At 39.3% G+C, this 11368-nt stretch overlaps 1 protein-coding gene across 1 annotated transcript in view; it reads right to left on the bottom strand.

Moving 5' to 3' along the window:
* The window catches only part of CTNNAL1 (catenin (cadherin-associated protein), alpha-like 1), a 68168-nt gene that overhangs the window by 36705 nt on the left and 20095 nt on the right, over window positions 1–11368 (bottom strand). Inside the window, exons 5-8 of the mRNA XM_006864735.1 lie at window positions 9473–9562; window positions 8239–8409; window positions 4442–4642; window positions 2188–2274 (exon numbers count right to left, since the gene is read on the bottom strand). Of these exons, the coding sequence (XP_006864797.1) occupies window positions 2188–2274; window positions 4442–4642; window positions 8239–8409; window positions 9473–9562 (549 nt within the window). The remainder of the gene's footprint in view (window positions 1–2187; window positions 2275–4441; window positions 4643–8238; window positions 8410–9472; window positions 9563–11368) is intronic.

Below are 11368 nucleotides of genomic sequence, written 5' to 3'. Positions count from 1 at the left end.
ACACAAACCCACGGTTGCAGCAGTGCATCTAACATTCAAGCTGAATTTAAAAGAGGACAAGGAATGAAAGATATAATGTTGATGCCAGATGGATCTTGGCTGAAAGCAAAGAATGCCAGAAAGATGTCTACCTGTGTTTTGCTGAGTATTCAAAAGCATTCAACTGTGTAAATCATATAACAAATTATGGATAACACTATGAAGAATGGAATCTCCAAGACATTTCATTGTTTTCTACTTGTGCCCATGTGGAATCTATCCATAGATTACGAGAGAGTCATTTGAACAGAAAAAGGGGCTACTGCATGACTTAAAAGAAGGAAAGGTGTGTATCAGAGTTGTATCATTTTCCCATTACTTATTCAATCTACATGCTGAGCAAATAATCTGGACTATATGAAGAATGCAGCAACATGATTGGAGGAAGACTCGCTAATCTGAGATACACAGATGATATAAACATTGTTTGCTAAAAGCAAACAGGATTTGAAGCACTTACTGACGAGGATCAAGGACTACAGTCTTCAGTATGGATTATAACTCAACATAGAGAAAACAAAATTCCCCACACTAGGCTAATATGCAATACCATGATAAATTAAGGAAATATTGAAGTTGTCAAGAAGTTCATTTACTTGGATCCATAGGCAATGTCCATAAACACAGTCGTCATGAAATCAAATGATGTATCACAATGGGCAAATCTGCTGCAAAGACCTCTTTAAAGTGCTAAAAAATAAAAAATGTTACTTTAAGGACTAAGGTGAGCCTGACTCAGTCTAGGTATTGTCTATCACGTCATCTACACGCAAAAGCTAGACAATGAGTAAGAAAGACCAAGGAATAATGCCTTTGAATGATGGTATTGGAGAAGAATACTGAAGATACTATAGATTGTCAGAAAACAAACAAATCTGTCTTAGGTGACGTACAACCAGAACACTCTTGAGAAACACGGAAGACAACACTTTGTCTCATGTACTTTGGACATGTGATCAGGAGGGGCCAGTCTCTAGAGAAGGACATCATGATCCTAGTTAGTAAAGTAGAGAGTCAGAGAAAAAGAAGAAGACCCTTAAAACAAGATGGACTGACACAGTGGCCACAACAACGGGTTCAAACACAGCAATAGTGTGAGAATGGTGTAGGATTGGGCAGGATTTTCTTCTGTTGTGCACAGAGTCGTTATGAGTTGGGACCAACCTGAATGTGCTTAACAACACCAACACCACTTCTAGTAAAGATGTGAAATAAATGTGACTGACAGTGGATGGATTATTTGTGCCTGTTCCACATTTTAGAAGAAAAGTATTTAGATTTTCACCACTAAGTGTCCTCGTACTAAATAAGTCTTAAAGGGGCAATAGCATGGAATGAAATGGGTGCCCCCAAATATATTATCAACCTATGGAGGCCATAATTCTCAGTGATTTGTGAGTTATGTAACGAGGTACTGTGTCGTTGTTAAGAATCATCAAGTCAATTCCAACTCATAGCGTGCCTGTATAGAGGTTTGGAGCTTTTTAAAATATTTGCTGGGGCACAAAGCCTCATAATTCTCCCTCTGAGTGGTTAGTGGACTCAACCTTGTGATGCAGTTTAGCAATTATGAAATAATGTAATTTGGAAGCATGTGATGATGTAATCATCCTCCATGATGTAATAGGCTGTAACTATCCTCCATTGTATAATTGAAGATGTGCTGTACATCCTGGCTTCTACATGTAAGAGAAGCAGAATTCTGTTATGTGAATGAGCATTAGGCTGTTGGTTAGACTAACATAGCAGGATTTCAGTGCGATGCAACACTCCTATTAGGAAGATTTCCTGGGGTGTGCCCGGCATCATCTTTTCTCTTACATGAGATAAAAAGAGAAGTGAGCAGAAAGGGCCCACAGACGTAATACTACTGTATTTCATACTATGTTGTTGTTGTTATGTGCCGTGGAGTCGGTTCCGACTCGTAGCGACCCTGAATAGGGTTTCCGAGGCTTTTAATCTTTACGGGAGCAGAATGCCTCATCTTTCTCCCGTGGAGCAGCTGGTAGTTTCGAACTGCTGACCTTGCGGTTCACAGCCCGATTCGTAACCACTACGCTACCAGAGCTCCTTCATATTATACTTCATTCTATACAACATGAAAATTGGTAAAGAACTAAGCAAAGTTAGATAACGAACTATACTTACTTCCTTCTTAAGTTCATTGAGGCTGTGAGTGATTTTCAATATGTGGAGTTCTAGTTCCTCAACGATGCTTTTTGTTTTCTTGCTTTGCTGAAAAAAATTTTTAAATATATATGTGGTGTTACCTCATTTTAAAAATTTTGAATTGGTATTTCGAATTTTACTTGAACTACAAAATATATTAATATTTAAATATCATTTGATCTATAAGAAAAATAGATTTCTAACAACTCTCCTGTTTATAATGAAACTTACAATGAAAGCACAAAATATTATTTACCAATCCCACTCTAACAAGTGAATTCTACTTTCCCTTACCCGTTAACCATGTCTAAAACAAATCTGTTTTATTTTCTACCCTTCATTTTTAATCCAGTTAAAAATGAAAAGTCCTATTCGTCTTCATCTTACATAAATGCCTTTCTCATGGGGTTCTTACATCTAAATTAGACCTTTTTACTCTCCCTGGTGTGACACTGTAGGATAAACACTGGACTACTATTCGAAAGGTCAGCAGTTCAAACCTACCAGCTGCTTCTTGGAAACCCTAAACCTGATTACTATGAGTTGGAACCTACTCAACAGCATTTACAACAATGACAATCTCCTTAATTATTCTAGTTTGCAATTATAAATGTCTCTGACTTTTTAACAACTCTGTCTTCCCCAGCAGAACAATGTCAGCTCCTGGACCACTATAAGTCAGGATCTATTTGGTTCAGCAGCTACCTCACAGTAGTCTGGCACAGCCCAGGGCAGGTAGTAGGCGTTAAATTCTCTAAATGAATAAATCCGAGTTAAATGTCAGTAAGTTCATGAAGCCATCCTGATTCCTCTCCCTACATGTAAACTCATCTTCCTTCAAAGCCTTTCAACACACAGTCTATATCTTCTCTTTGAATGCTTATAAAACGTGTACTTATTTTACCCCTTCTCACATTTTTCTAGATTGCGAAATTCTTGCAGGTAAAGCTTTTATCTGACTCATCATCTTTAGCTTTCCAGTGGCTGGCATACACAAAGCACTTAGTATTTGCTGAAAAAAAAAATGAATGAATGAGCAACACATCTGACATGTAGAATAGATGCCCGAGTGCTTGTAAAATACGTGAAAGGGGCTAACTGCAAATCTAAGTATTGATAGAATCTGAATTTCCAATTCAGAGAGCATTTCATCACAAGGAACTCTTTGTACTGAATGTTGGACTGAAAATATTTAACACAGATGCAATCTTCAGCTCAGACTAGATCCACACAGACAAATCAAACTAAAGACAAAGTGTTCCTCATATCCCTTACACCATTCTGCTCTAGGGCAAGTTTTCCAGTTAACATGAACGCTTACTCTATTTTGATGCCAAGAAAACATTTGAGACATCTACGATTTAAATGTATTCTTCATCCATAAATCAGTCTATTTGTAAAGAAGTAGACTGCTTCCTTCTTCACACTTAACCATTCATGCTTCTCCTTTAGCCTCGCTGCCATGTCTCCCAGAGTTCTAGTTATGCTTTATGTTAGAACCATGTTAAATACTCGTTAGAAATAGCCTGGGCCTAAGAAACAAATAAATAGTGCCAAAGATACATCTCAGACCTCCGTCCTCTCTCAGCTACAATGTTGTAATCTACCTTTATGATAAGAGATCAAATATCCATTTCCAATGTTTTTACTTCTGTCAATCTTTACCACGCTTGTCCAAATGGCTTCCCATGTCTAAAATGTACCAGCATCGTATTTAAGGTCCTATATGTGCCCACCAATCTCAGACCAGGAATCTGTGCAAGGTTGAAAAGTCTTTTACCTGCCGGTTGGATCTACCCTTGTCTTCATTTCAACTAGACCTCAGTAAGTTTTCTAAAGTGTTGTGTCTGTAAGTCAGCTGCCATCAGAGTTAAGAACTGTGCACATCTGAATGGCTTTGGCAGTAAGACTCGGGTCCCAAGAAACTCTAGGTGGAGACCTACTCCTCGGCTCTTCATTCTGAAGAAGTATTTTGGGAAGGAACTTTCCAGAGGTGAGTTTGGTGGAAGAGAGGGGACACCAAGATAAACTAGTGACAGAAGCATAGAGCCCAGGCTGGCCAGAGTGAGGGCTGGACAACAGAGAATTTTGGGCCAACCAGAAAGGAAAGATAGACTGTTTTGCTATTCTCTGGACCAAATTCACAAGGCTAGTGATATTAGCTTTCACATTTCTCAAGGCATTAGGGAAAAGCTATTAATCCAGATTTACTTTCATGAAAAACGGTTCTTACAGCTTGAATCCACACAGAAACCAACTGCTGCAGTTCCATTCTCGCCTGAGTTGACAATTCCAAGATGCGTTCCCTGTGATTATGGCTGGTGTAGGCAGAATCAGTGAAGTTCTCTGTATGCTCCCAGATGACTTCCAATGTTGCAGAAAGAGTCTCTTTGGACTGAAAATAAAGATTCTCCCGAAGGGCTTCAATATTCATCTGAGAAGAAAAAGGATATACATTCACATGAGTCAATACTTTCGCTCAAATCACAATGGACTATAATTTCTAATAATGCCTGGGAAGGCACGAACCATTCCTTTCTGTGTCTGAAGGCTGAGGAAAATTACAGCGTCCGGCGATGACCACATTGTCTACTAGGCCAGGACACATTGCTCAGGAGACACCAACAGCCACGCAGCAGCAGTTCATTCCTAACGTAATTAATACAATCAAATGCCTAGGACATGTGTATCAAGGCAACCAGAACATCAACATGCACCAACCAGTATGGAAAAGTGAGCTAGCCTCCAGGTAAAGGCTAAGTCATCTGACCAATGCCTAGGCAAAGTTCTAGAAGGTATGATACACCCAAACGTGAATGTGTGCTGAGCCCAAGGGGAAGGAAGTGAAAGGTGTAGGCTGTGGGAGGGACGGAGAAATGCCTCAGCTTTTCCTTCATTAATTCAACAACACTCTTTCAGATACTAACTAGTATCCCTGCACTTTCTCTTACGTCTCTAACACACCACTCTGACCAAAGCTTCCTCCACATGGTGGCTGGTTTAATCTCCCTCAAATGTAAAGCTTCTGATTTGCCACATTCCTCTCACTGGCTCCTCACTACCTAGAGAAATTAAGCCCAAACTCCTCTAGTGTAGCACAAACCCCTTCACTGTCTCATTCTGACCTCCCTCAGAGTAACAGTCTATCTCACTCTCCACACGGGAAACAGTCTTCTAGTTCAGCCATGCAGTGCTTAGATTTCTGAATGTGTGATGGGCAGTCTTTCACTTAGCTTTCTAAGCTACGCTATGGACAGAACCTCATTTCACCTATAGCCCATGAAATACATCACATACAACTTGGCCAAGAGGCAACAGCACTAATGGTTATAGTGTGGCCACGAAGAACATGATGATAAGGACAGCCTATACTTCTTTAACACCTTAAGTCCTTTCACAAATATTATTTCAGGTTAACTCTTCTTTTTTTTTTATTAAGTTTTTATTGTGAATTGAGTGATAGTTTACATAGGAGAACATCGTTTTTTGTGCTCATCCTATCGTATTTTGTGTTTCATTGCAATGATTACAACCGCCTCTGTGTATCATCATTCAACAGTATTTGCTTCTATTCCCTGTTTTTTGTTGTTGTTTTTGGGGGGTTTTTTGGGGGGCGGGTGATTGGCCACAAAAACACTCAGGAATACATAATCATTTAAAGAACCAAAGGGCACATTCTGCAAGGCTGTCTCCTGGCTGCCAGCACACAGCTTTCTCTTTCCATGAGTCTAGAGTCCTCAGCTGCTCCCTTTCTCCATGTCCTCATCTCTGCCTCCATCTTTGGTGTCACTGCTTCTCTGGATAGGGTCCCACATTCTGCTTATGCTCTTCTCCCTTGATGGTCCTAGGGTCCTCTATTCCTGGACTGTAAGATTAACTGCTCCCCACTTTTTGTTACAAAGCTTCTACCTTTACAGTTGTGACAGTCACAATTAGTCATGATAACAATTACTCACTATTGAATCATAAGAATCTTAGCCCCATCTCCTTTCACCAGATCTGTCTAGACAAGATGAAAACTATTCAGTGGGGATTCTACCTTCTCTCACACACTCTGACTAAACTCTGCCTTGAAAACTTATAAGCCAGTCACTTTGTCTTTATAGTCACCCCCACTCCCACCCCATTTTAGGTAGCCAATGTCTAAGTTGCCTGTCCCTATTAACTCTGTGTACAGAGGGGACAGGATTGATCCTTGATGTGAAGACTCCTTCCCTCTCAGTTGGTATTTTGAGCTACTACAACCATAAGTATAGGTCAGGTTCATCAAACTGTAGCAATCAGGTTAACTCTTTACACATTTTTATATGACCTATGAAAATGCCCAATTTCAGGAAGGTCATAAGGCTGGAGGGTTTCTCCTTTTCTTGGCCATCACTCCAGTCATTGTTCCAGCCTAGGTAGGCAGGAAGATTTTTTTTTTTTAAGCTAAGAGAGAACATGGACAATGAGTATGGGATTGACAATGCTGTATAAGAACTCGAGAATTTAAACAGAATTTAAATTAAAACACAAATATCAGTCATGCTGAGCCAATAGCATTTATGTTAAGGCTTTGAATTGTCCTTTTAGATAGACTTGATGGCACCTAACAACAATAAGATAGATTATATACATATTTTTAGACAGCTATTTGGTAGAATTTTTTAGTTTTGTTTATGCCATTCATTTAAATGGTTTCATAAGATTTATTAATATATTCACAGTAACAAATATAGTAATATATCCACTGTCTCTTTATAGATTACATTTTCTATCAGAAAAAAAAAAAAAAAAAGATGCAAAAAAGATGACCACTGTCTGATGAGGCTGAGCCAATTCAATCTCTACAAGGCCTGGTCCACAAAGGGTCTGCAGTAGCCACAGGCACAGAACCACAGGCAGCTGGGCAGGGGCATTTTGCCATCTCTCTGGCTTCTGAGGAGCAGTCCTGCTCCAAAATAGTAGGGATTGTGGAGTCCGACTGTTGTTGTTAAGTGTCACTGAGTTGGTTCCAACCCATAGCGACCCTGTATAGGGTTGCCAAAGGAGCGCCTAGTGAGTTTAAACTGCCAACCTTGCAGTTCAAAGTGACCTTGTAATTGAGTACTTATCCTACTGCACCACACCAGGCTTAAGACTGCTTGGTTTTAAATTCCAACTCTGACACTTATTAATCAGCAAGTTACTTAATCTCTCTTTCTCAGTCTGCTCAATGGTAAAATGGGGATAATTACAATAGTTTCTACTTCCTAAGTTCTTATAAGGATTTTGAGGCACTCACACATTTAAAGCACTCAGAATAGGGCAAGCGCTTAATAGATTGTTTTAATTATAATTAGTACTACTTATTATTACCACAATTTCTAAGTACTAGACCTACAGCATGAAAAAGTTAACAATTCCAGCAGAAATGATTTGCTACTTATCATCATCCATGGGCAATATGACACTGCCCAATTCCCATCATTTTGGCTAAATAAGGCCAAGGTGGCTACTATAACCCGAGATCAGTGTTCTTTTATATGCACGACTCTAAGGCAAATGTGGAGTCCTCATGTGGCACTGTAGGATAAGCACTGAACTGCTAACCACAGGTCAGCAATTCAAACCCACCAGCCGCTCCTCGGAAATCCTATACAGGGTTGCTATGAGTCAGAACTGACTCAATGTCACTTAACAACGGCAACCAGGCAAATATTATTGAATGTTAGATTTGTATGTAGAGGCAATGTTTTAAAGAAACAGGTCTGCTTTTGTGAAACATCTATTCTAAAGCATACAAAAAATGTGATACTATATAAAAGACTTCTGATAGTATAGTGGTTACGAATTGGGTTGTTAAAACTCAACGTCAGCAGTTCGAAACTACCAGCTGTTCAGCGGGAGAAAGATGAGGCGTTCTGCTCCCGTAAAGATTTACAGCCTTGGAAACCCTGTACAGGGTCACTACGAGTCTGAACCAACTCCACGGCACATAACCACCACCACCATATAAAAGAAAGTCTTCTAACTTGAAAAGAAAAAAATATATATTCTTTTTATTCTTACCTTGAATTCTTTAATTAAGCTAAAAATACTGATAGATGAAACATCGGTCCCTCCATTTGGCTTAAAGTCAGTCACAATTTCAATAACCTTATCCAATGCCATTTTCATTCGGTCAAAGACTCCTTCTTTGTTCTTATGGGCTGATTCGCAGTTTGGATGCCTGAGGCATGTCTTCAAATAAATTGAAAATTTTCATTTTAACATTTGACCCATATCTTAATCCATAAAAGATTACACAGAAGATGTCATGCTAATAAAAATAGTTCTTTACCAAAATCTGCTGGATCCCTGGCTCACCCCGCTGCTTCTCCTCACTAAAAGTGGAAGCAGGATGAGTAAAAAGCGATAGCAGTGTTAAGCACAAAACTCAGAGTGCAGAGCTGTGTCTGCACATTCCAACACATTTACTTCAAATTCCCAGGAAAAAAAACCACAAAAGCACCTATATCTTTATTGTGATTAAAACTATCTTAAAAAGGTTTTATAAGTACAAGTAAGAACTATGCAAGAATGAAGAAAAGTTAACACATATGAAAAATGACTGAGGGTGGAATTTGATTTTCTAAAAATGATGTAAATAAAGAACTCAGAGGCGCAGAAATGAGCCCTGCCTTCCCCGTGGGCCCCACTGATAATCCAGTGTTTTTGTGGCCTCTCAGATCCTAGTGTAGACTAAGTACTCTGAGCAAAACAGTTACAAGTAATTCTATAGAAACTGCTAAACTGTTATGGTGAGACTTGTTAGTTGATTCTAGAACTGTACCAATTTGCTGGCCAGCTGCTGTTTGGAATTACAAACTCTTGATTATATTTTTGTTTTAAAAGCAGAGTAAGGAATTCAAGGTATGAATTAGAGGCATAAATCAACTAAGGCTGACATAAAACTCCATCGTTATTTAACTAGTTCTAACTTGGTGAGCTTTTTCTAGAGCATATGTGCTGGCTTCCCAACGAGACCAGCAAAACCCTGCAGGCAGTGGCCATGTCTGGAAGGCCACAGCACTGAAGCCACCACAGTTTAGTTACTCAATCACACTGGACTTGTAGCCCAATCACTGTTTGGAGCTGGGGAAAGAACCTGGCATTCTTTCTAAAGAGTAACTGAGATTTGATTCTCATGGCCTATGTTCCAAGTTATCATCTTTAGCTTCTTTAAAAAATGAAATACATAAAATTGATGTACTTTCCATCCTGTTTTCCCATTCTTAAGTTGCACCACAGTAGATTTTCATACCTTTGAAGCTGTGAGAAGCATCATTGTACATTTCTCAAGAACTGCTCTTGCTGCTGCCATTTTTGCCTTTTTCTTTTCATCTTTCAAATCCTAAAAATGAAATAAAATCACTGAGGAGTCTAGAGTCAGGAAATCATTCAGTTTCTTGAAAAATCACTTACTCAGTAATAAGAGAAGTCACTTTAAGATAATACAATAGCTTTCTGATAGGACTACAAATTGGTCCTACTTTTGGAAATCAAATTGGAAATACTGATCAAGCGTTTCCAAACATGTTCACTATGTCACTGCTGTTGTTAAGTGTCATTGAGTCAGTTTTGACTCATAGAGACTCTGTATGGGGTTTTCAAGGAGCATCTGATGTTTAAACCACAGACCTTGGGGTTAGCAGTACAGTGCTTATCCTACAGCACCTAGCTCTGGAAATCTATCTCATGGGAATAAGAACTAAATCAGAAATCAGTTGGTATGCTACCTGTATATATAAATGCATGCATTCCTTTATGCTGTTGTTGTTGTTGTTAAATGCCATTGAATCGGTTCCAACTCACAGCAACCCTGTACAGTTTCTGAGAAGCAGCTGGTGAGTTTGAACAGTTGACTTGCGGCCCAGTGCTTATCACACTGGGCCACACTCACAGCATGTTTTAATCCTGAAAAATCAGAAACTGACGCGTTAAATAATATATGATTAAGTAATTCCCACATTATATATACGCATATATAAATCCATTTGTTCATAGCATATTATAATACTGAAAATCAGAAACTTCAATGTTAATAATAAATTTAAAAATATAAATTTACTTACAGAATATTTTGTGTAAATTTAAATATTTATGAGATAAGAGCTGTGATAATACTTATCTAACATTACAGAGTAAGGTTTTACAAAATGCCACGTCTTCAATCTAAATGCTCCAACACAACCCAAATGGAAAGAAACAGCTGAATTTACAATGCGTAATAAAGCGCGGAGCTGAGACATACAGGGGCAGCAACCAAATGGTTCATGTTCTCACCACTCAGCGCATATGAGATTCTCATGCCCACGTGGACACAACTCTTAACTAGAAGACCCCAACCTTCATTAGTTAAAAATGACTTATTTATTGAGCATCTTTGACTAGTATTTGCTACAAGGCAGAAGCGTAGAAACCAGTTCTTTCAGGAACCATGTGTAATTAATCCCACTGCACTGTTTATTCCTCTCACCATGAGGTTGCTTGTCCTAAACAAAACCAAAGCAGTTGCTGGCAAGTTGATTTCAATTCATGGTGACCTTACATGCTGCAGAATACACTACATTCCATAGGATTTTCATGGCTGTGCCCTTTCAGAAGCAGACTGACAGGCCTTTTATCCAAGATGTTGCCGAGTGGGTTTGAACTGCCAAAATTCCACTTAGTAGTTAAGCAGTTAACTGTGCCATCCAGGGTCTCTTATAACTTAGCTGTTGTTAAGTGTTGTCAAGTTGGTTCCAACTCATAACGACCTTGTATAGGCTTCTGAGGAGTGGCTGGTAAGTTTGAACCTGATTCTTCAGTTCAACTGGACCTTGAAGGCAAGTGCTCAACCTATAGCATCATGCTGTTGTTAGGCGCCATCAAGTTGGTACTGACTCAAAGCGACCCTATGCACAACAGAATTAAACAGTGTCAGGTTCTGGGCCAACCTCACAATCATTGCTATGCCTGAGCTCATCACTGCTGCCATGGTGCTAATCCACCTTGTTGGGGGTTTCCCTCTTTTTCTCCATCCCTCCACTTTGCCAAACATGATATCCTTCTTCAGTGACTGGTCCCTCCTGACAATATGTCCAAAGTATGAGAGACAAAGTCTGGCCAGCCTGGCTTCCAAGGAGCATTCTGGCTGTACTTCTTCCTAGACAGATTT

This window comes from Chrysochloris asiatica, unplaced genomic scaffold (genome assembly GCF_000296735.1).
Source record: "Chrysochloris asiatica unplaced genomic scaffold, ChrAsi1.0 scaffold00069, whole genome shotgun sequence".
Lineage (NCBI taxonomy): Eukaryota > Metazoa > Chordata > Mammalia > Afrosoricida > Chrysochloridae > Chrysochloris > Chrysochloris asiatica.
The sequence above is the reverse complement of the archived record's forward strand: the minus strand, read 5'-3'. Positions and strand labels throughout refer to the sequence as shown.